General features: G+C 56.1%; 1 protein-coding gene across 3 annotated transcripts in view; it reads right to left on the reverse strand.

Annotated features, from left to right (window-relative positions):
* The window catches only part of LOC147414267 (oxysterol-binding protein 2-like), a 120145-nt gene that overhangs the window by 24723 nt on the left and 73081 nt on the right, over positions 1-22341 (reverse strand). For all 3 annotated transcript variants that reach the window (XM_086473939.1, XM_086473936.1, XM_086473938.1), the window contains one exon: positions 8317-8567. In XM_086473939.1, coding sequence (XP_086330065.1) covers positions 8317-8567 — 251 coding nt within the window. The remainder of the gene's footprint in view (positions 1-8316; positions 8568-22341) is intronic.

Genomic DNA, 22341 nt, shown 5'->3' on the forward strand with positions numbered 1-22341 from the left:
CTAAGGGTGACCCTGGAAGGAGCTTTACACCCAGGCGAAACGGGTGCTACAGAAATGCACGGGCACGGAAAAGCTCCTTGGTGCCCCAATGGGGAGTGCGAAAACACCACAGCAGAGCAGGCTCCAGCCCACCTCTTGCTGACCTGCAGCACGCACTGCAGGCTGCCAACATCAGCATCTCAGCAAGACCCCCAACGCTCCCCCAGGGTGCTCAGGAAACCACTGATGGTCCCATTCCAGGTGGCACCTTGTGCCCCAGCAGTGGCTGTTTCTCTCTGGGGACTGTGGATTCCCCGAGAGTTAAAGACGTCCAACATGGAGACATCCAAGATGAAGACATCTACACTTGGGTGGGAGCCAGACCTGGTCTCACAGTTGTTACTCTGGGAGCTTTATTACCTTATCATGTTATTTTGGGTCACCTGCCTAAATGCCACAAAGACACCGGTGTTCCCCCCGCCTGAGGTGGGTTCAGCGCTGCTTAACCAAGCAAACACACCTTGCCCAGCCTGTAGCTCCTCAAAGAAGATCCCACCCCAGGCCCAAAGAAGCAGAGGCAGGCCGGGGCCAGCGCTGGCACAACAGCCAGACTCTGCCCACAGCAAGCAGCACCACGGACGTGTAATCCACCCCATGCAATAAAGAGAGGATTAGTGTGAAACAGTGGCAAATCCGCTAGCCCGGCTATAATAACAGCCTCTAATCCTGTACCCACGCAGCCTTTATGTAGGCTACGGAATCCGTCGCCATCACGTACTCAACACGATAAAAGGACGTTTTCATCGTGACTCTGAGGGACAGAATCAGCCAGCGCTGCCCACGGGTTAGGGACCAAAGCGACGTCAGCTGGGAGCTGTGGCCTGGGAGAGATGCAGGGTCTGGTTTCCAAAGCATCGCTCTCTGGTGGAAAAGGCATCTGCTGGATGCTTCCGTGTGCCAGCAGCGCTGCCTCCTTTCCACCCCAAACCACATGGCAGCCTCCGCTGGCTGTGCCGGAGGGTCTGTCAGGGCACCGCAGCGTGCCGAGGACACACCGGGACCAGTACACAAGATGCACGGGGAGCTGAGACTGTGCTGGGACCTCCCGTTGCCCCAAATCGTGCCCTTGCAGCGTTTCTTTGCTCTCCTTCGGCAACGCTCATGTCTTCAGCTTTTCTTTTTGACGCTCGTACCCACCCAGCCAGCAGCGGGGCCTCTCCACTGCTATGTGCGCCAAAAATCACCTCCCCAGGAAGGTCCCGGCATCAGCTCTTCCCCCGCAGGGAGGTACCTCCAGGTGGCTGCTGCAGTTTCTTCCTTCCTCTTCGCTTGCCCAGACCATCAAAAACCACCGCAGCAGCACGGGGACCCTCGCAGGAGCGTGCAAAGCAGAAGAGCCAACACCACGAGAGCGCTCAGCCCCCACTTTTAGCATACCTGGAGGCCTAACCCTGGCTCTGCCGCGCTCAGAGAGCCCTGTCCTGCAAATGGCTCTCGCAAAGAGAGATTTAATGAAGCTCTCGCTGGCTGTTCCTTTCCTCGCCTGCCCGATGGAGCGAACACCAGGCTGGAAGAGCAGCTGTCCCCGGCCGCACGGCGGAGGGCTGCGGTGGCAGCGAGCAGCTGGCGTTGCCCACGGGCAGCTCCGACCCTGGGATCCGGAGGAAGCTGCTTCAGTTTGTACCTCGGTTTCAGCCTCGTGCGATGCCCCTGCAAAGCGCTCTGCTGTGCGAGAGGTGCTGCGGGAGCCGCGGTGGCCGTTAGCAGCTCGCCTGGCAGCAGCACCCCTCGATCCCGCTCGTCTCCCAGTGCCCTAATGTGTAAATCCACACGAGTGCTGCCATTTCAGTGCTTTCTCCTTTGACGGACGCTGGAGGCAGGAGCCAGAGAGGAGCATCTCGGTGCATCAGCCCAGGCAAGACGCGAACACGACCCTTAGGCCACCAGAGGCAGAAGCCCAGGAGGGATTAACCCAGTGACACTCTGCTATTCGCCCTCCCCATTTCCCCATCCTGCCCCAAGGCGCCAACAACCACCGGGCACAGCCGCCTGAGGACGCCAGGAGGCACGGGCAGGGCTCACCTGGTTATGGCACCGCCTGTAACGTCAGAAGCAACGCCCGGCTGGGCTGTCTCACGGTTCAGCAGAGCTGCTCTTTAGCACCAGGCACTGCTGACGGCGCAAACCCCGTCTCCGACACGCTAAGCCCACCGACATGCAGCCCCGCTGATCCAGCAGTCGCCTGGGCAGAAACGCTCAACGCTCTCCTCTGGAGCTGCAATAGAAAAGTTATCGCTCCCAGCCAAAAACCAGGAGGGCAGAGCTGTGGGAGGCACCCTCGGGTGCTAGTGACAGACGTGTCCCCCATCTTCTCGCACGAGGCTCCAAGGGGAGCCCCGGGACAGAGTCTGAAGCCTCCTGGGGGTCAGATGAACACAATGAGGAGGAGGAGAAGAAGAGGTGAGAAGCCCCAAGGCACGAGGAGGATAAAGCAAGCTGTCTGTAGGAGCACCAGCCAAAAGCCCCCGGCCAGCACGGAGGTCCCACGCGTGAGATCCGAGCGCCCACACGCACGATATAATCTGGCTGGAAGAACTCGGCAGCCATGGGGAATGATGATGATGAGGGGAGCCGGAGGAAGACAGTGCCTGCCTGGACAGATCTGACCAGAGAGATACCCTCCCACCTCTAAATTAAAAAAAGCAGTAAGGGATGCTTCAGAGGAAGTTGCAGCGGCTCTGAGTGCAGGGACAGGGCTCCGCACCTCCGCTCCCCCAGACCCCAGCCCCGCTGTGGCAGCCGTGCAGGCAGGGACAGACCCCAGGGTGACACCTGTCACCCTCTACCACCTCCCCCAGATAACGGTGAAGCACCCACCAGTTATTTATTCATCGGCGCAGCGCATCCACAGCAGAAACGCCCGGGACACACGGACCCCTCGCTGCAGCCTTCTCATCCGACGAGGATTAGGGTTGGGTCAGAGACTTAATCCCAAGGCCGGGGGTTTTCTGGGTCGGTGACATGGTTTTCCATGCACTGACTAGTGTGTGTGTTGTTAGCACAGCGCAGATAACTGACAGAGCCTGTGTTACATGCGAGGACAAGCTCCTCCTGCGCGATCACCATCGCAATAGTCACAGGGAAGAGAAACCCTGCCCCGCTGCAGGGTTTTGCTCTGATTTTAGGCAGCAAGGCATGTGCTTGGGGCCACTGAGGGCAGCTGGGGGCAATCCCTGCCGCTAACAAAGCAAATCCAGGGGTTGAAGCTGGAGCTTGCTCGCTGCAGCGCCTGAATTAACCCCTGCGGTATAAGGATGCACACGGCGGAGAGCTCCTCCAGCTCCCCTGGCTGTACTGGGGTGAACTGGGAGCAGCTCAGCAGGCTGCTGTTCCCTCCCCGCTCAACATCTCTGCCCTGCCTGCCGGGAGTGCTGTGCAGGCAGAGAGGAGGTCGGGTCCATTGTCCTGCCTCTGTCACGATGGGTTCGGGGACCCCAAGGGACAGCATCGCACGCCCACCCGTGCCGGCAGTCGGCTCTGTGCCAGGACCTGGCCAGGTTTGCACTGGCAGCATCGCCCCGACCACGAGGTCACCCCAGGGACTCTGTTTCCTACCAGCTTTAAGCAGTTTGCAAGCCCACACAGGCACACACGGCGGTTAACCTAGCACTAAAATAAACCCTTAAAAATCACATACCGGGCTGGAGGCTGCTCTGGTGAACCTGGTGCCGCTCGGAGCACATGCTCAACATCAGTCCAGTTTAATATGGAAACCGTTTTAGGAGGACAGATCAATCACAGCAGCATCCCCACGGGGCAGCACTTCACAAAACCAGCAGTGAAGCTGGGACACGGGAAGGCAGAGGAACAGCTCTGGGGAAGCCTCTCTTTTGCCCAGGCAGCTCAATTCAGCACAGGCACCCGGGACGCCTCCAAAAAAAAAAACGGACCAAGCAGCTGTAACCCCTCGGCTCCAGCACTCAGACCCTCCGCAAACCCACCCAGTGGACGCCCCCACCAGGCAGATGCCACTCCAAGTCTCCAGGAGTCGAGCGTGGCCACAGGGAGAGGTCGGCTGCTCCTCGAGCATGTGGCACAACGCCACCCCGTAACCGCTGCTGAGCCGGAGCGTGGTCCTGGAGGGCTCTGCAGAGAGAGATGCTGCTGGGGCTGGAGGACGCAGCCTCTGGGATGGGGCTGGGCATCCTGGAGAGGCTTAAACAAACAGCCCACGGCCGTCTCCCTAGGGGAGAAGCAGCACCTTATTGATCCCATTTCTGTTCAAACACTGCGTTTCCCATACTTAAAAACCTTCCCTGCAGGGTTTCCCATACTTAAAAACCCTCCCTCTAAACGAGGGTTGAAGGATGCTCTTCGCTGATGTCTTGGGGTGTCGTGGGGCAGGGGGCTGCCAGTGCTCTGGATGGGATTGTCCCTGCGGGAAAGGGAAACCCACGTGGGGAAGCCAGTCCACCTCGAAGCAGGTACCGGCATCCTCTGTGCGATGTGCCTGGGAGGCCGCCAGCGTGGTGGCCTCTCAAAGAGGCAGGCGTGGAGTCCTTCGGCTCCCCGGGACCACCTGCTCCACGCAGGGCTCCCTCCCCACAAAATCTCACCCCCTCAGCATCTCCCACCCAGCACCACACCCCTGCCCCGGCCGCCTCTCTCACCCCTCCCCGCCTGGGCTGCGCTGGCCCAGCAGAGCCTTCCTCCACCTCTGCTCCTCATAAACCTCGAGGGAAGAGGCAAACCAAGCCAGGAGGGCCACACGGCCAAGCCCAAGCCCAGCCGCTTTCCCCGCCCACATCCTTTAAGGAAGCACAGAACAAGCCAAAAGAAGAGCGCGGCTACTGCCCACTCGCACGCAGTTTGGCTGCCTCCAAGCAAACCCCATTTTCGTTAAAAGTCTATTTCTAGCAACACCCACAGCACTGTGAGCTCTTCCTGACGCCCAAACTGGCTTCCTCGGCGTGTCCGCACGGCCTTCCTGCCTGCTGTCTGCTACTGAGTTATGAGATGGGAGCTCTCCCTGCTCCTTGGGCGAGTCTACACAATTCAGCACAGCGCTCTGTCTCTGTTCCTCTAATTATCCCTTTAATCTGTTGCTTCTTACTTTGACATACCTCCCACTCCTCCCCCGTGGCAGACTGCAACTCACTTTTCTGCGTCTCCTCCTCATCGCTCCTCGCAGCCCCGCTGACATGGGGCGTCTCGGTCCTGGCAAGGCTGAACTCTGCTGCGAGCCTCACCCGGCACGGTGTTATGGGGGATTTCCAAGTACCGATGGGAGCAGAGCGAACGGATGGCTCACAGAGGTCTGGCCTTAAATTTAAGCCCTGCAACAGTCACCCCCTCCGTGTTTTAGATCCTCACCTGTAACGCCAAGATCTGGCACATCCCGCTCTGCCTCTGCCCAAACCTTCCTCTGCCATCCCGAGCATCACTCACGCAGGGGCAGCCCAAGCCGCTTTCCCTCCCTGAACTCGGGAAGAGAAGCACCCCGAGCCGGCCAAGGCAGGCACCCAGAGCGCGCAGCGAGGAGGTCACCTTCGCAGCGAAGCTCGTTCATTTACATCTACATTTATTTGTTTCCACTCGCCTGCTGCCGCTCCCCACGGCTCCGCGGCCATTTACATCGTCTGATCACGGGCAGCCGGACGGAAACCACAAGCCCCAGCCCCGGAGCACCCAGCCCTTGCCGCTGCGGGCAGCACGGCCCAGCCCTGCCCTGGCCCTTGCCCGCTGGCTGGGCCACGCTGGCCGCACCGGTCCCAGCCAGGAGCACGACTCAAGCGCAGAGCCCGGGGCTGCCCCCGAGCGCCCAGCGCTGCTCAGGAAGAGGGCAGGGGCACGCAGCTCCCGGGTGTTTGTCGTCGCCGGCAGCTCGCAGGTCCGAACCCCTCTAAACTGCTCCGGGGTGCGACGGAAAAAGAAGCGAACGCGGCGCAGTCTCAGCGACGAACGAGCAGGGCTGCGTGTCACTGTCCCCAGCGGACCGCTGCCGTGCGGGCAGAGGTGACGCCCTCGGAGGCAGGATTTGGCCGCACCAGGTGGAGCAGATCAGCGAGGTTTGGTGCTGATGCCGGCGCTGGGCACCCACATGCCAGCACCAGCCTGTCGCTGCTGGCTGGGACCTCTCCGGGGAAAAGCTGGCAGGCAAGAGCGGTTTTAATTCCTCCTGCAAGGAACTCCTGGCCCCCTCAAAAGCACCCTGTGCTCCCGTGGGACACGTGGCCCTGAGAAGCCTGCGGGGATCGAGGTGGGCAGGAGCAGGGTGTATTTTCACCTACTGCCAGGAGATGGCTTGACTCCACGTGCTTGTCCATAGCCACGTTTTGTGTTTCAACACAGAAGATTTCAGGGTCTTTGCACGGCACAAGAGCCAGCTCTCACCCCAGGAGAGACTCCCCGGGCAGGGTCCACGCAGCAGCTTGCGGAAGGCATCACCCCACGCTAAAAAGATAAATCAAGACCCAAAAAGGGATCTGTGCGGGAAAAGGTGACAGCGCAGCTGGGAGCACCAGCCCACCATGATGGAGCGGCCAGGCTGTCGGTCACTCTCCCTCCCAGCCCCCACGACCCTGCCCTGCTCCCCCTCTTCTTGCCTTTCTAATCCATCCCCCCCCCAAGCATCACTGCTTCCTGGCGGTCAGCATCTCCCTGCAGCTCTGCCACCTCTCCCTGAAAGGAAAGACTCATCAGCAAGCTGGGAGAGCCACAACCACCCCCCGACCCCCACCCCGGAGCTGCCACTCTGCTCCTGTCCTGCTTCTGCCCTGTCTTTCCCCTTTGGACATCTCCTTTGGACATCTCCTTCAGCCATGAGCTGAAGTACAAAAGGACGCTGTTAAAAGCAGATCCCTGGCATCCACCTGAAAGCACATGCCTCGCTCCCGCCCTGGCCCCTCTTACCTGCTCGGCAGACAAACCACGTTTCTGCTGCCTTTTCCCTGCACAACAGTTTTTGTGCTACACCCCATCGTCCAAACAGCCTCGCTCAAGCTTTTAGCACATCGCAACCACCTCCTCTCTGGGCTGGACACGGCAAACACTGCTCTGTTCACCCCTTCCCAAAAGGCTGCTGGAGAAATCCTCGCTCCAGCAATTCTGCCCACATCCCATCGCCGGTCTGCCTTCTAATAGCGACTGCCCACTGCTCCTGGCAGTGCCGAGGGCTCTGCCACCACCTTGCGCCGCTCGCGACACGCTGCCATCCCCACTCCCGAAACTTCAACAAACTCTGAGAGGGGAGAGCACTGCACAGGCACCCCCAAAGCCGCTCCAAAACACAAGACACCGTCTCAGGAAGCCCTTCCCCCCACGGCTACAAAATCCTGCAAGCGGAGACAGGGGAGATGCTGTGACCGTGGGGCTCCTGAGGGCCCTCCAGCTCCTGCTGTGGATTATTATTTTTTTTTAAAAGCCCGCATAAAACAACACACGACCTCCTTTTGCTCAGGGCTGGGACAGCACGGCGACAGCACTGCTTCATTCACAATTCCCTCGGCTCTGCCTTCATATATTATTCCAAGTCTGTTAGGCTTCTGCTTGCCTTTTTTTTTTTTTTTTGGCTTTAAATATTTTATTTAGTTTTGCTCTCTCTTCCCTCCCCAGAGCACCCCAGGGAAAATAAGGCTCCCCAGGAAGGGCTGTCTCACCGCGAGGGAGGCAGATCCACACCCCAAACAGAAGCTGCCCAAAAATTCATCAGAAAGCACCGTCACACAGCACAAGGCAGGGAGCAGCATCGGTGCCGGCACACGCTTCACGGCCTCCCATCAACTGGTCTGGGAGACCACAGCCAGCACGAGACAGCTCTCGAACCCCGAGGGGGTTAAATCCCCCAGTCGTGTAAAACAAGGGCAGCTTCACGGAAGTCAGTGAGGATGGGAGCGATGTGGGGACGTGGGTCTGAAGCTGCAGCGGGCAACGGGCTCCGAATCGCTGTGCCAGCCAGAAAGCCACCCCCAGGCCCGGCAGAAAAGCCCCTTTGCACTCCAAACCTCCGCGCTGCCCAGCTTTATGCCCAAAATGTCTCGTTTCGGTGCGGCCTCCCCAGAAAGCACGCTGTAAGGATGCAGCAGACCTGCGTCTCGGGGGCTGCACGCGCCCGTGTCTGCGCCTTCGCAACTTCCCATCCCCTCACCACGGCGCTGAGCCGGCATCGAGCCGGCACCAAGCCCCCCCCCCCCGCCAAGGCACGGCTCTCGCAGAAAAACGGTGCACAGGGAGAAAACGGGGCCGTGCTGGAGGGAAGGAGGACGACGGAGGAAGAGGAAGAGAGAAACGCTTCCCCCCCTGCCCCCTTGCAACCACGGCCCGGCCGGCAGCACTTACGTTGATCATAGCATTGGAGGTGATGCGGAAGAGCGTGGCTCGCTCGTTCACCGCCTTGATCTTCTCCCCGCTCTCGGCTGGCAGCTTCAGGTTCTCCAGCTCGCTGAGCGAGCGCTGCAGGGCCGCCCCGTGCTTCACGATCAGGTCATTGCAAGTGCTCAGATCCTCCAGCTTACTCGAGAGGGTTTTCAACGTGCCGTGCAGCTCGCTCTTGTCTGACTGCGAGGCGGGCTCCTCGTCGCCCGAGTCATCTGCAAAGGGAGGGAGGGAGAAAAAACAGTTTCCATGGTTACCCCTGGACCGTACTAACCCGCCACCGCCACGGGCAGGGGGACCTCCTGCCTCCTCCCGCGTGCTGGCAGCTCTGCCAGGCCTGGGGGTCGTTGTCACCACGTCCCTTGGGAGCAGGGAGCGGTGCGGAGGAGCAATGCGGGACGTCGCCCAGAGCCCCGAGGAGGAATCCGACAGGCTCCTGTGGTTGTCACCAGGATTTGGTTCAGGGCTGCTAAGGCTGAGTGGTGGCGGGTGGCACAGGGGGCAGTGTGCTGGTGCCACCGGGAAGGGCCATGAGGCAAACCTCCCCTTTCCACACCCGGCCACGGGAGCCAGGCACAGTGTCCATGCGCCCTGCACCAGGAGTGAACTTCGCAGGGGCTCGGCACGGTCTGCTTCGGGAAAGATAAACTATTTCACCCAAGGGAAAAGTCGCAAAGACACAGGGGAGAGTAACAGTCTTTACCCAAAACCATCATCACGCCTTCGGAGGGCAGAAATCTCCACGATCAGCATCTCAGGTACAGCAGAAATGGTTATTAAGTCACTTGGGTGACTTAAAAACAGAAAACCAACCCAAAACTGAGCAGCAGGTATAACGCAGCATTTCTTCAGACCATCCCACCGCTCCCTGGGGAAGACGGACGACGTGAGCGGCTCCGAGAGGAGCAAAATACAAAAAGCGAGAGCAGAGCAGGTCCTGCACGGGGGCTGCACCCCATCCTTACGTTCAAAGTTTAGTCAAGGTTTCTCTGGGTGCACCCAAAACCCACAAAGGCAGCAGAGCAGGGAGCAGCCCCTTCATTCCCCCTGCCTCAATCCTCTGTTTCTGGATTGAAGAGACATGGGGACCAGCACAACCTGCCTGCAGCTTCTCTGCCAGGACTGGGGGAGCCGGGGGGATGAGGATGTCCTTCAAGTCAGCCAGGCTGAGAGACGCCACGATGCTGCAAAGCACAGACCTCGGGGATGCCTCAGTCATAATGGGGGGGCACACATCCCCTTTCTGGGCTGCAAGGGAAGGAGAAAAGCCCATAATTCACTGATAGTGGGTGTTTGGGCTTTATACCTGGCTCATTTATAAGACCTTTCAAAACGCTGTAGATACTGAGAGTGATGTTCAGCCACCGCTCACACCGATTCCACTGCTCTTGGGCCAGCTAAGGACAACGAGACAGAGAGCCCTTCGTTCAACAGCGCCGAAGTCACGTTTCTAAGGCAAGAGCCAGAGCAATCTCAGTAATATACAAGGACCCTCAACCGGGAGTCGAAGCAGCAGCAGAGCACAGCACAGCGCTGCCCCAAGTCTCGGGGCTACGAAGCTATCCACAAAGGACGTGACGGGACAAGGAAGCGTAGCCCAGGGACGAGGCTGATCCTACACAGCAGGACCCACCCCAGGTGCCCAAGGATGACGGGAGAAGAAAATCAAAGCCCTGCATCTCCCAACACAACCATTTGGTCCATCTGCCACCCAGCCCACAAACCTCTGAAAAACGTGAGGAGCAGTTGTTAAAAGCCAGAAGATGAAGCGGCTTGTGGCCACCAAGGACGAAGGAGTATCAGAGCAGCACCCCTGGGAAGCCAACCGAGACCTTCCCAAGGAAGACACGCAGCGGCCAAGGTGCTGGGAGCAGAGCCAGCTCCCATCCACAGGCTGGGGAGCTACTGAGCTGCACGGCTGGGTGGAACAGCCCCACTCTCAGGGACAGGACAGGCATTTTGGAAACATACACGGCACCAGGGAAGTCTGTGGCACAGGTAGAGGTGACAAGGCAGGGGAAGGGGAATGGGAACACGCAGGATTTGAACCGCTTCATCCCAGGAGGGTGCACAGAGGTACCACAGCGATGGGCATGGGATACCACAGGCATCTCGTACGCGCCAACTGCAAAAGATCTAGCACGAAAATTTAAGCCACTGTTCCACCAGTAAGGGAAGTTAAGCAAAACCTCCCTAAGGTCCACTTTCTGCTCCAAATGTTGCAAGTGTTTCCACGGTGCCTTTCACCCTGGGGCACACAAAGGCGCTCTGGGTCCCTGGCAGCTTTGAATATTGTCTTTGTACCTGTCCTGAGCTGGTGCACCTGAAGGACACTACCCTGGAGCGCCCCGATGCTCGCTGGGAGAGCGACACTGTGCTGCTACTGCTGCTCCAAGCCATCTCCCTGCAGCTTTCCAAGGCAATTTTGGGCAGAGGCTTGAATCCATCTCCCTTCACAGTCTCTCACGCATCTCTCCTTCCCATCAAACGCAGCACGAGCTTCCTCCAGACCTACTGCGCAGCAACACGGGCTCCACCTCGCCAGGCTCCGTCTGCAGCCGTTGCCTCCGATCCGGCTGCTGGCGGCTCCTCTTGAGCAGCAAGGTCCAGGCGCCGGGCCAGCAGGTCCATCCCGGGGCACTGCCCTCGTCCCACCACACGGCACACCCGCCCCCCCCGTGGACACCGGTCCAAACAGAGCCCAGATCTCGGGCGTGCAATCTGCCCGCAGCCCCCTGTTTCCAGTTCAAGAGCCCCTCGCTCTCTTCAGGCACCTCTGCGCTCCCCCCACCAGCCTCTCCTGGGCTGGGCGAGCTCCTGCACTCCACAACGCAGAGGGGAACCACCTCTCCATAGCACCCGGGACCCGATCACTAACGAGGCTGGTCTTTAATGGCCAATTTATAACACATTACTGTGTTTTATAAAGCCACCAGAAGCAGAAGCCAACCACGTTGGCTCAGCTTTCATCGCAGACACAAGCCAGGCATCTACCGCTACTAATTATGTCAAAAACCACCATTACCTCTGTGGGACTCAAGGGGAAAAACCAAATTTGCAATTTTTCTGTTTGTAGACATCGGTAATACTTCCCAAAGGTAATTTTTATTTATTTTAAGACTGTGAAAATTACAGCGAGCAGGAGGAAGCATCTCTCCGCCTGTCCCTGGGCAGTATTTAACCCCCAAATCCCTCCCTCTCACTTCCCACCCCACCCCCCCCCCCCCCTCCTCCTTACACAGAACACCTTTTCCCTGGGCAGCACCACGGGGCCATTCCAAAGTCCTGTCCCCCCGTGGGCTGTCGTTGCTCCACGCTTTCTGGAGCAAAGCCTGGCTCACCTTCCCCAGGGGCAATCCCAGATCACAGCCTGGACGTTTTTGCCCATCATTAAAACGCTCCGACGCAGGGCTGGCACCGCACAGCGAGGGACGGGCTCCGGCCTTTGCCAGGGCACTTTCCTGCCCGTCGCTGCCCGTTTATCGAGGCTGCGGTAATGATCCCTGCCTGCATGCTCAGCTGGAGGGCAGGAGGCACGAACGCAGCGTGGCCCATTTTTTTATCCCCGTGCAGAATTATATGAACGCCTCAAAGCCCAGGAACAAGGCGGGGAAGGCACCTGGGTCAGAGCACGGCAGGCGTGATGCTGCTCCTTCAGGCTGAGTTCGCTGAGCAGCCCCCACTGGCTCCCCGCCTGCCCCAAAGCTGCTTTCACGGCCATGCCGGGGTGCCGGTGGGGCGGGCAGCAGGATCCCACCTTCCTCCGCTGCACACGGAGGAGCAGGGTGTCAGATCCTCTGTTGAGGCTCCGGTCGTAAAAACGGGGTCTTAAGGCTAGAGGGTCGTGGTGCAGCCACGGGGGAGCGACGTGCCATGCTGTCTCGTGAGCAAAAGCACACCCAACGCAGAGGACAGAAAACCCACTACCTCCCCCCGTTCCCAGTAAGCCCATCCCTGTAACCAGCGCTGCCGCCACACCTGCAGCCCCAGTGCCCAGGACACGTGGAGACCCGGACCAATTCATGCTTCTGTGATTCATGGTAAAATAAAAATATCTCAAGCACCATAATCTGCTGTAATTATCTCAAATCAAAGCATGGGAAGAAGGAAACACGAAGTTGCAGTTACAATCAAATCAGAGCTGGTTAAAGCAGAAACAATCACACAAAGCACCCAAACAACCTCGTTGCCATCCCAGCAGGCAAAAGCACCGACGCCGGCTCTCAAGGTGGGTTTCCAACCCACAATCAATGCCAAAAGACTCCCAGTGCTGAAATATTCAGCTCCCTACTGCCCTCACACCACCAGCACGGGCCAAGCAGGATCACCCAAATCCCTGGAAACTCCTCGTCCCTCACTTTGCTGCCTGGAGGTTTTCTGACTGTAAAGGTAGTTATTTGTGAAATCCTAGCTCTGGGAAAGCCAGGAGGTTGAATGAGGTCTCGGCTTCACCTACAGGTGTAGTACCAGGAAAGCTGACCAAAGCCAAAATATGCAGAAACACAAATTCTTCTGTTTCCTAAAGGAACCAGCAGCCTCTCAGATCTCCATCAGCTTCGGTCCAATGGCTTGTGGGTAAGAGCAGCCCCAGATCCCAGCAGAGGAGCCCTGCTTCCACGTCATCTCCACCCAGCTTTCCAGTTGGTTTCTTGGTACCACTGGGATAACCACCACAATGGGAATGTTCCTGCTTGTCCCTGCAGCGCAGCCAGGAGGGTGGGGACAGGGTTGTCCGGGGTCTGGACAGCCCTTCATTTCCCCATCTGGGGAAGGATGGTCCCAGGGAAGCCACTTTCCTGTGGCAGCATGAGACCCACCAACTCCTACAAGACCCACCCACTCCTACGGTTACTGCTGAAGATGTGCTGGAGGAGAGAGGAGCAGCAACATTTATTCTTATTGCTGAGGAGAAAGGATTCACCCGTCCAGAAAGATGAAACAGCTGCCAGCCACCACCTGGAGGTCTTCACTCAGAGCACGGCCAAATGCTGCAGTGTTGGGGATCCTTCCCTTGTAACAACTCAGGCAGGGAAAAAAAGAGGATTTTGCTTTGCGAAGGCTGGTCAAACACCTTGAAGGGCAGGAGATACCCACAGAGAGCAAGCCTCTGTCCAGGGCTCCTCAATCAAGGGCAAAGACCGCAGGCAACTCGCAGAAGCAAACCTGCAACCTGCCCGGCAGCCTTGCACCGCTCAGGACTACAGCAGCCACCCGGATCAGGGGCGTCCTAATCACAGCAATTCAAGATCACAAAGCCTCTTGGAAGCTGGAGAAACTTATATTCCTAAATGCTTGGGAGCTCAGGTGGGGGAAAACACAACTCCCAGCTATTTTTTCCATCCCTGGTGAAGGCAAATAGGTCCAACTTGGAAGAGAACTGCCGAGGGCAAAGCTGCTCTTGACCGAGAGCCAGCACAGACACAGCACAGCGCGGACATCTGCGAGTTCACAAGACACGAGATGCAAAATCAAGGCAGGACAGCGCAGCATCCCTCGCTGGGCCACTGCCCCCCACCGCAATGGGGGAGCTGGCAGAGCACGGTGAGAACGCCCAGACACGCCGGCATTGCCCCACAGGCTCCTGCTGCGAAGTTTTCCAGCACAGCGAACGCGTCCCAACCCACCACGAGTTTTCACAATGGCTTTGAAGAGGCATTTCCAACACAAGCAGGGGATGAGGAGGAACCAGAACCGGGGCATTGAGGACTTGCTGAGGTGGAGGATGCTCTGTTGCCTCTGGATGCCGCCCTTACACCTTTCACCAGCTTGGCCCTTTTAGATCCCCAACTCCAAGCCCAAGCTGCCTCCCAGCAGCTCCTAAATCACATTAAACCTCAAGCTAACGCCCACTAGCTGGGCAGGCTGGGAGCTGTGTGCCTGGAACCAACAAAAAAAGCTTGGAGGCTCTGCAGGAGCCAGGAAGGCGCCGCTGCTCCCTTCACACAGGGAAGATCCTGCAAGGACACACGCACTATGATTTTAAGACATGGTTTCCAGCCATGCCACCCTCCACCGCAGCCCCCAGCACACCCTGCCCCTGCAGAGGGAAGGGGCTCTGCGATGGATCCCCCTCCTCCTGCGAAGGACAGCAGTGCTTCTACCCGACCCTCATCCCTCCCTGCGCCGAGCACCAGCCCGCGCTGCCGGCAGCAGCTCCGCCATCTGCTCGCCTTAGGAGAAAGTTCCCCCCTAAAGCAGCAAGCCTTCAGCGGGTTGGCAGGGGGGGCTGCCCAGCCTGGGGTGCCCCACTCATGCTGGGTTGTGGGTGCCCCTGGACGCCCTTGGGGAGCAGCACATCCCCAGCCCGGGGTGCTTCACCTCGGCTCACCCTGCTCCTCGACGTGAGAGAGGTTTACAACAAAAGACAGACATTTAGCAAGAATTCATGTCACTCTTCTACAGCAAACAACAGCTACCCAAGAAAACAAACACGGAAGGCTGGCAGCAAATATTTGACAACAAATTGCAAGGTTCCTCTCACTCCTGCACCTAGGATTCCCCGGCAGCCCAGCTTCCACGGCATCTTCCCCAGCTTTCCTGCCCTTCCCAAACTCACCGCACCCTGGAGACCTCCCCAGGCCCATCGGCGGCACACGGGGACCACCACCAATCTGAACCCGTCGCCCTTGCCCTCCTGCAGCCAAGCGTTGCACTGATCGCTCAGTTCCACCACCCCGGAGGCGATGCCTGCCGGGACCCCAGGCCAGAGGCGGCACCGAGGCGGAGGTTTTGGGCCGAGCCTCCACGCAAGGCGCCATCAGCCACCCGGGAGCACAAACTAAGCCCAAACCCGCCGCTTTTGCCCTCTGCCTGTGGTATCGGGCAGGGCTGCCGGGACACCCAAGTGCGGCAGAGCAGGCCTGGCCCCCCGGCACCGCGGTAACCCCCGTAACAGCTACCGAGGTTTGCAACATCCTCCTCGCCCTCCTGCACCAGGAAGGTTTTACAAATGCAGCTGCTGCTTTACGATCCCCGTTTCTTGTTGCTCACACAGGGAACATCTGCAACGAAGGGCTCGAATACGGAAGACGCAGACGACCGTTAACTGCAGCTTTTAACAAATCTCCTCTCCAGGAACACGCGTGGCTTATATTTTGCACACACTACGCACCCTGGAAACACGCGCCCCTGCAAGTCGAGTCCCTTCATTCCCTTCTCGTACTTTGTTTTGACTTGCGAACCAACTTAAAGGCAATCTGTTGTGAGTTTTATTTGTAGGGCACTGGCGTGAAGCAGTTGCTATAGGAACAGCCAGCCTCACGGTAAGCTGGGAAGATTATTTTTGGAGCTGTGATGCTATTTAATCTATGTAAAATGGATCGGCAGCCATCGGCCGTAAGCCTCTCTGGGCTTGTTTCGCAGCCCGGAGAGCAACATGAAACCTCAGCACCCAGAGCAGCACCTCACAAGGAGGCCACCAACGCAGAAGCTCCTTTTACTCTCCCGTCTTCTGACTCTAAAACTTCCCTCAGCTAAATATTTCCCATTTCTTGCCATTTCTCCAGAGCTGGTGGAAAAGCTGCTGACCAGAGGCACAAGGCAAGCACTTCGCCGTGCTGGCGACAGGCTGGTGGGGAAACCCAGTGACATGGTGCCTACCAGAGGCCCCGCCTCACAGCACACCCGCCCCGAAATCATCGGGGAGCCCTGGAACAACCCCAGGGTGCTGCGGCTCACGGCCAGGCTGTGTTGGTGCTGTCCCCGGACCAGCAGAGCTGGGAAGAACCTTTTCAGGGGATACACCAGGAGGAGACAAAGAGATTGAAGGGTTCAGCATTAGACCTTTTATTCCAAAATTCCCAAACTGCATCCCAAGTCCCACTGCAACATCTTCAGCCCAAAGTACCGCAGCTACATGGCACCACAGCACAGCTAGGGCAGGCAGATAATCCCCGCTTACCTTCCTCTCCAGGTCCGCACAGATGCTCTCCTCTTCCTACATCCCACACGTTCGTTCTCCACCCTGTGAGTGGAAAACTTTCCCTTCCCAAGTATCTTCACTTTCAGAAAAAGTCTTCGTCCTTCCTACACCACCTTGAATTTCTCCCCGAGCCTCCTGCAACCCTGAGCCGCTCGCCTACCACTTCACCAAAGCGTCTGGAGCCTCTCAAAGGCAGGGCTGGCCCTACTCAAGAAATTAAATCTGGCTTTCTGCTGGCAAGAAAGGGGAATCTGCAGATGAGGGGGGTGAAATTGCAGGATCAATATTGCAGAGCGAAGCCGAGCCAGACCAGCTCCTGCACCACGGAGGTGCTGAGCTCCACGATGCCCAGCATCGCCACGCACCACCCAAAAGCAAACAGGGCACCGCCAGCTGTCCTCTGCATCCAAACGGTTTCATTTACCTACAAGGAAAAGAGATCACTGACCGCTGTCCACAGGTGAAACCACAACGGAACAGAAAGGTGAATTCAACTAAAATAGCATTCCTGAGTTGCCCAAAGCCAACAACCACCACGGCAGTGAAGACGAGGCATCTCGGCAGCTGCCTTTCTGCCTGTCAGCATAACCAGAACCCCACGTCTGCTGGTGGGGAGCTGAGTTTTGAAGGAGCCAAGCCACCGGCCCGGCAGCACCTGCCCTTAGCAGCCCCACTCAAACTGCTGTTGCAGTGGTTGTCCAGCCACGTCCTTCAGCCACACTAGTCTTTTCTTTCTAACTCTCCACTGGCTTTATTTTTGTTTTATCAACCACTGGGGTCGCTTTCCCCATCGCCATGGACGTGCTGCAGCATGTGATGTCCTTCCTACCACACACTGCCATGCGGTGACTCTGGGACGTGATTTTGCCTGTCTGGGGACAGCAGGCTGCCCGCAGCCGGCTCGGGCAGAGCACGCCAGCTCTAACAGGCACCAAAGATCCAGGAGCTTCCCTGTCACTACAGTCTCCAAGGGGAAAGTCAGCACAAGCCATGCCCTGCCTCGGTCCAAGCTTCTTCTCCTAATTGTCACCAGAGGTCTACTGGAAAGCCCAAAGAGCCCTTCATCATCTGGAGTGTGTCCCCTGGAAGACTCTCCTGCCAGAGATTACCGAAACAGGTGACTCAAAGCTCTTCTTCCACCTCGCTGTCTTTAGGAGCTGATCCAACACAACTTGTTTCTGATGTTTCCAGGGCACCAGCAGGGGATTGTTGTCAGAGGTTACAAGGCTTCCTACTAAAAAAGCAGAGTTTTATCTTTACCAAAAAAAAAAGTCTAGGCTTGGTTCCCGTGTTGGTGTTTATCACCACCTCAGCCCACGGCAAACACTTAGCACCCACACTTCTTTCCAGCGCTTACAATGGGGGATATATTCAACCCCTCCACGTTTCTCTCACCTGATTTTGGGGGTTTGAACACCAGACCCATCACCCAGCCCTCGCTGCCCACAAGGAGCTGCCAGGGCAGGAGCCGCCTCCGGAGCCGCTGCCTGCTCCTCTGACGACAGAGGCAGCCCCGCGTGACTCGCTCAGACATCTGACTTTCAGATGCCTGACACAGGCTAAATTAATCTCCGCTGAAGTCTTACCGCCTCCTTCCCTCTCCTAGGGGAGTAAGAGGCCACTGGCCACCAAAGCGCTGTCCTGCAGCAGATGGTGCCTGGCCCAGCTGCCCAGGGGAACGCCGGGCAGGAGGACAGGGAAGGACCGTGAGGGTCCGAGGATGCTCGGGGTGACGCAGTGCGACACGCAGCCCCCCCAGGGACGAGCCGGAGGAGTCGCTCCTACAAACAGGAGCGGCCCCAGCACGGCCCCATCGTGTACCCATGTCAAAACCGGCCCCCCGCTGAGCCACCTGAGGTGGGTCACAGACTCTGCTTCCCCTGCCTCAGTTTCCCTCCTGCTGCCAGCCGGAGCCAGTGCCTGGGAATCATGGCGTGTTTTCTGGGTTGGGAAAGGATGAAAAGAAACACAGTGGGGGACAGAGACAGGGACAGGATGGAGAGGACACAACCTGACTGCAAAATACAATGTGAAAAGAGCAATTTTTCACCTTCAACGTCCTTTTTCTCTGTTCTACCGCTCGTGTACTCTCTCCCGCCCTTTCCCATACCCGTTCAGGACGGTTTTTCATCTAAATGTATGGAAAATACCACACTTATTTGGTAAAAGTCTTTTTTCCTCCCACAGGCAGAGTGGAGGAGTCTGTGGGGACAAGCAAGCACCAGTGCCAACCTCTGCTGCTGCAATCCCGGACAAAACTCTGAGCCCTTCCTCCTCCCAGGAGCTGCCACACGTAAATACCATGGAAACCAATCCCACCTCCGTAGGAGATTCCCTATTTATCCCATCGTCAACCAGCCTCCCTGGTGACACCCATGGGTTTGATTCAGCAACGCCAGCCCTTCCCATCTGGAATTATCCAGATCTCTCGGAAACACTGATCGCCCATCATTTCTCGACCGGAGCAATTTCCACATTGGCTCTAGAAGACACATCTGCTTTCATCACTTTTAATAGCTATGAATATTAAATGGAAATGGGTATCTATATTTAATAGTCTAGCCTGGTTGCCAAAAGATAGATGGGTTTTCGCAGCATCTGCAGAGGCAGGCACAGGCGGTACTTTCGTGGTTATAAAGAATTACGCTGGAAATTAATCATCAAAATAGTACAGCAAATAATCATTCATAAATCATTCCAAATTTGGGTGATCACTTCGCAATTACCACCAACCTGGCAAGGCTATTTCTTCTCCCTGCTCATGCAAATGCAAAGCTGCTGAAGCAAGTGGAGGCCTAAAATTAGCGAACACTGGCTGCCTGCGACAAGCTGCGACATTTCCTGAAGTCACATTCGGTGGAAGCAGGTGGTGGGCACAAGCCGAGGCGGGAGGACCCCAACCCAGCAATGGGGCTCCACAGGACAAATCCAGAGCTCAAAGACCACTGCTCCTCATAAAATATCCCATCAGATTTGCCTGAAAACTGTAAGCACTGTGGAGAGAAGCAAAATGAGTAAGTTTTGAAGGAATTTAAGTCTAAGGACTTGAGTGGCCCAAGGTCAAGCAGGGAGTTGGACCAGAGACCTCCAGACCTACGTTACTCCATGACTCCATGCTAAGCCTAACTCTGTCACTTGTACTTAAATGCTTTTGGTTAACAATGGGATGTAATGCTAAGTCGCAGTAACAAGGGGAATTCAACATATGTATCTGATTAAAAATTAATAGGTAAAATAAGTAGGATACAAAAACGGGCCTAAAAATTTTTGAAGCCTTTCTTTGGACAGTAGCTTGGACAACACAGCATCCTTCTTTTAGCAGGCTATGCTGAAATAAAGAAGGTAATCAACTTCTTCCATTTTGATTTTGAAAAACGTTACTACTATCTCTTGATTCCCATAGATTTCCGTAATACTTTGGTGCAGCAGGCTGGAGCCAAACCTAAGGAGCGAAGTGATGCTTTAACGTGGCCCTGTCGTGCTTCCTTTTTTAGTAATCAAACACCACAGCGACACAAGGACTGAAAAGACCACAAACAAAAGACCAAAGGGATAAAAGGCAGCTGGGGTTAACCTCTCTGCCTCACAGCCAGGATAAATCACAACTTACAAGGAAAGCAACCGGGCAAACACACACCGTTACAGCAGGGAATGTGTCTAAGGGAGCCGGGTCCCCAAAACAAAGGTACCGAGGCTGATCCCGTGAAGACGCCTCCTTGGAAGGAACAATGCTCCTGAGAGGAGGCTGCCCAAGGGATTTTTTCCAAGACATCAGAAAGCTGATGCAAACAAGGCCAACTGAAACGATTGATAGCTCTTGATCTGCTCCGACACCAGCCCTCTGCCGCCCTCCTTGCGACTGACCCTTCTGTGCTGAAGACGACCTGTTTCGAAGGGGTGAGCAGCCAGCTCTGTCCTGCTCGTCACACGGATAGCCCATCCGAGCCACCAGCCTGAAGCAAAACCCACTTTATAACTGGAGCTGCCTTGGGACCACAGCCTCAGCACGGCACCGGCGCCCACCAGCCTCTGTGAAAATAACGCTTCCTTCGGTGCAAGCAGACTCGACCCAAAACTTTGCCTACATGTTGCGGGAATACCAGAGGATCACATTTCCAAGAAAAACCCACGCTAAGTTTCATTTTCAGGTTCAACCGGCAAGCAAACAATATTTGTCCCATTGCAAAACCATACAGGAGATGCATTTCTTTTGGCACAAGCTCTCCTTGCCATAAGGGTCTTCAACACAGGGAAGATACACCGGGGATAAATTTTGACCCACGTTACGTTATCTGCTTCCCTTCCTATGAAATATGTATTAAAATACGATCCTGAATGGAGAGTGGACATACCAGTCCATCAATGCACATAAAGAACTTCTTGTTTCTTGAAAGAAAAACAGTGGAAAAAGCACAAAGCATTTTTATTATGACTACTGCAGCATTCCCAGTCCAGCTATTGAACAGTTTATTGCTGCAATTAGAAAATGATGATGTTACCAGTCAATAAGCCTCAGCAGCAAATGCTGCACTTTATCTGGATTGCAGTCATCCTCTCTTTCCAGCACATACGGGATTTTCTGATTACCCAACCTCCTAAACGACTCCAATAAGCTGATAAGTTAGGCTACAAAGACATACAGATGGGTTTCAAACACATCAAAAGGCAGGGTTTAAACTCAAAATAAAATGAACACGTCGGAGAAATGGAGACTGGAACGCAGGACATGATAAAAATGCAAGATACCATGCTACATCAGGAGAGAGAGCCAACCCAACAGATACTGGGCAACCGCCTGGTTAGCAGAAAAGGAGCCAATAATCACGGTTTATTATAAATCAAATATAAATTACAATGGAACTTTTAAAAGCAAGCTAAAAGAAGCAAATAAATTCGGGGTTATAGGAACAGAAAAATCATATCCGAGACATATGATGCAATTTCCAGTAACTCCCCAACAGCCTATGCCCAGTTCAGGCTACTGCACTCCTCAGACACGACATGCACCATAAAAAGCCACCCATGAGGATGACATGGAGGCTGGAAAACACATCCTGCAGGGAGAGACTGACTGAAGGGACAGTGTTTCGCAAGAGTGGGAGAAAATCAACTGGAGACACACCAACAGTCCACAAAGAACAACTTTTATGAAGCCCAGAAGGGACTGATCTGTTCTCCGTGTCCGTAACAGCCAAGAGAAGCAGCAGCCACGAAGTTAAACGGTTGCAACGACTCTGAATACTTGGGACAACTGCCTCAGCCCAGAGGTAGGGATGCTGGCGAGGCTCCAGACAGGGACCAGGGCACTCCGGGTGTCCTAGGTTACAGTGCAAGATGTGCCCCAAAAAAGTATTCTATTACCATCTTCAGGAGCTGTTGAGGCCAGGTGGGGCGGTGCTCCCTGCCTCCCCCCTCTGGACTATCTCCTGTTACTGGGCACAACAATGCCTTATCGCCTGACCCATCGGTAACTCGCTCCTGGACTATCTCCTGTTCATGGCCCATCAAGGAACTGCCTCACGACTCCCCATCCCATGGTGAGATGCTCCGCCCGGGGGGAAGGAGCCAAGCAGTCCATGCCAAATAAAAACGGAGATCTCCAACACCCTGGCAGCCTTCTTCCACGGGATTCCCAGAGGAGTTTTTTCCCCCCACTGGAGTTCCAGAGGACAAGAGCTACCTACCTACCACTGGACCTTCGGAGGAAGACCAGACCCTTTTACCTGATCGCTGCTTCCACAGAACTACATCCATCGCTTCAGGAGGACTGCAGCCAGCATCTTATCGGACTGCTACTGCCACCCTAACAGGGTGTCAGGTTGTATTCCTGACTCTGTCAGTGTAAACCAGGGGTCGGGGTTTTTTTTCTGCCTTGTGTTATATATATATATATATATATATATATATATTAGTAAAGAACTGTTATCCCTATTCCCCATATCTTTGCCTGAAGGCCCCTTAATGTCAAAATTATAATAATTTGGAGGGAAGGGGGTTGCATTTTCCATTTCAAGGGAGGCTCCTGCCTTCCTCCGCAGACACCTGTCTTTTGAACCAAGACACCAGGG

Source organism: Leptosomus discolor, chromosome 16, assembly GCF_034619465.1.
Source record: "Leptosomus discolor isolate bLepDis1 chromosome 16, bLepDis1.hap2, whole genome shotgun sequence".
NCBI classification, from domain to species: Eukaryota; Metazoa; Chordata; class Aves; order Leptosomiformes; family Leptosomidae; genus Leptosomus; species Leptosomus discolor.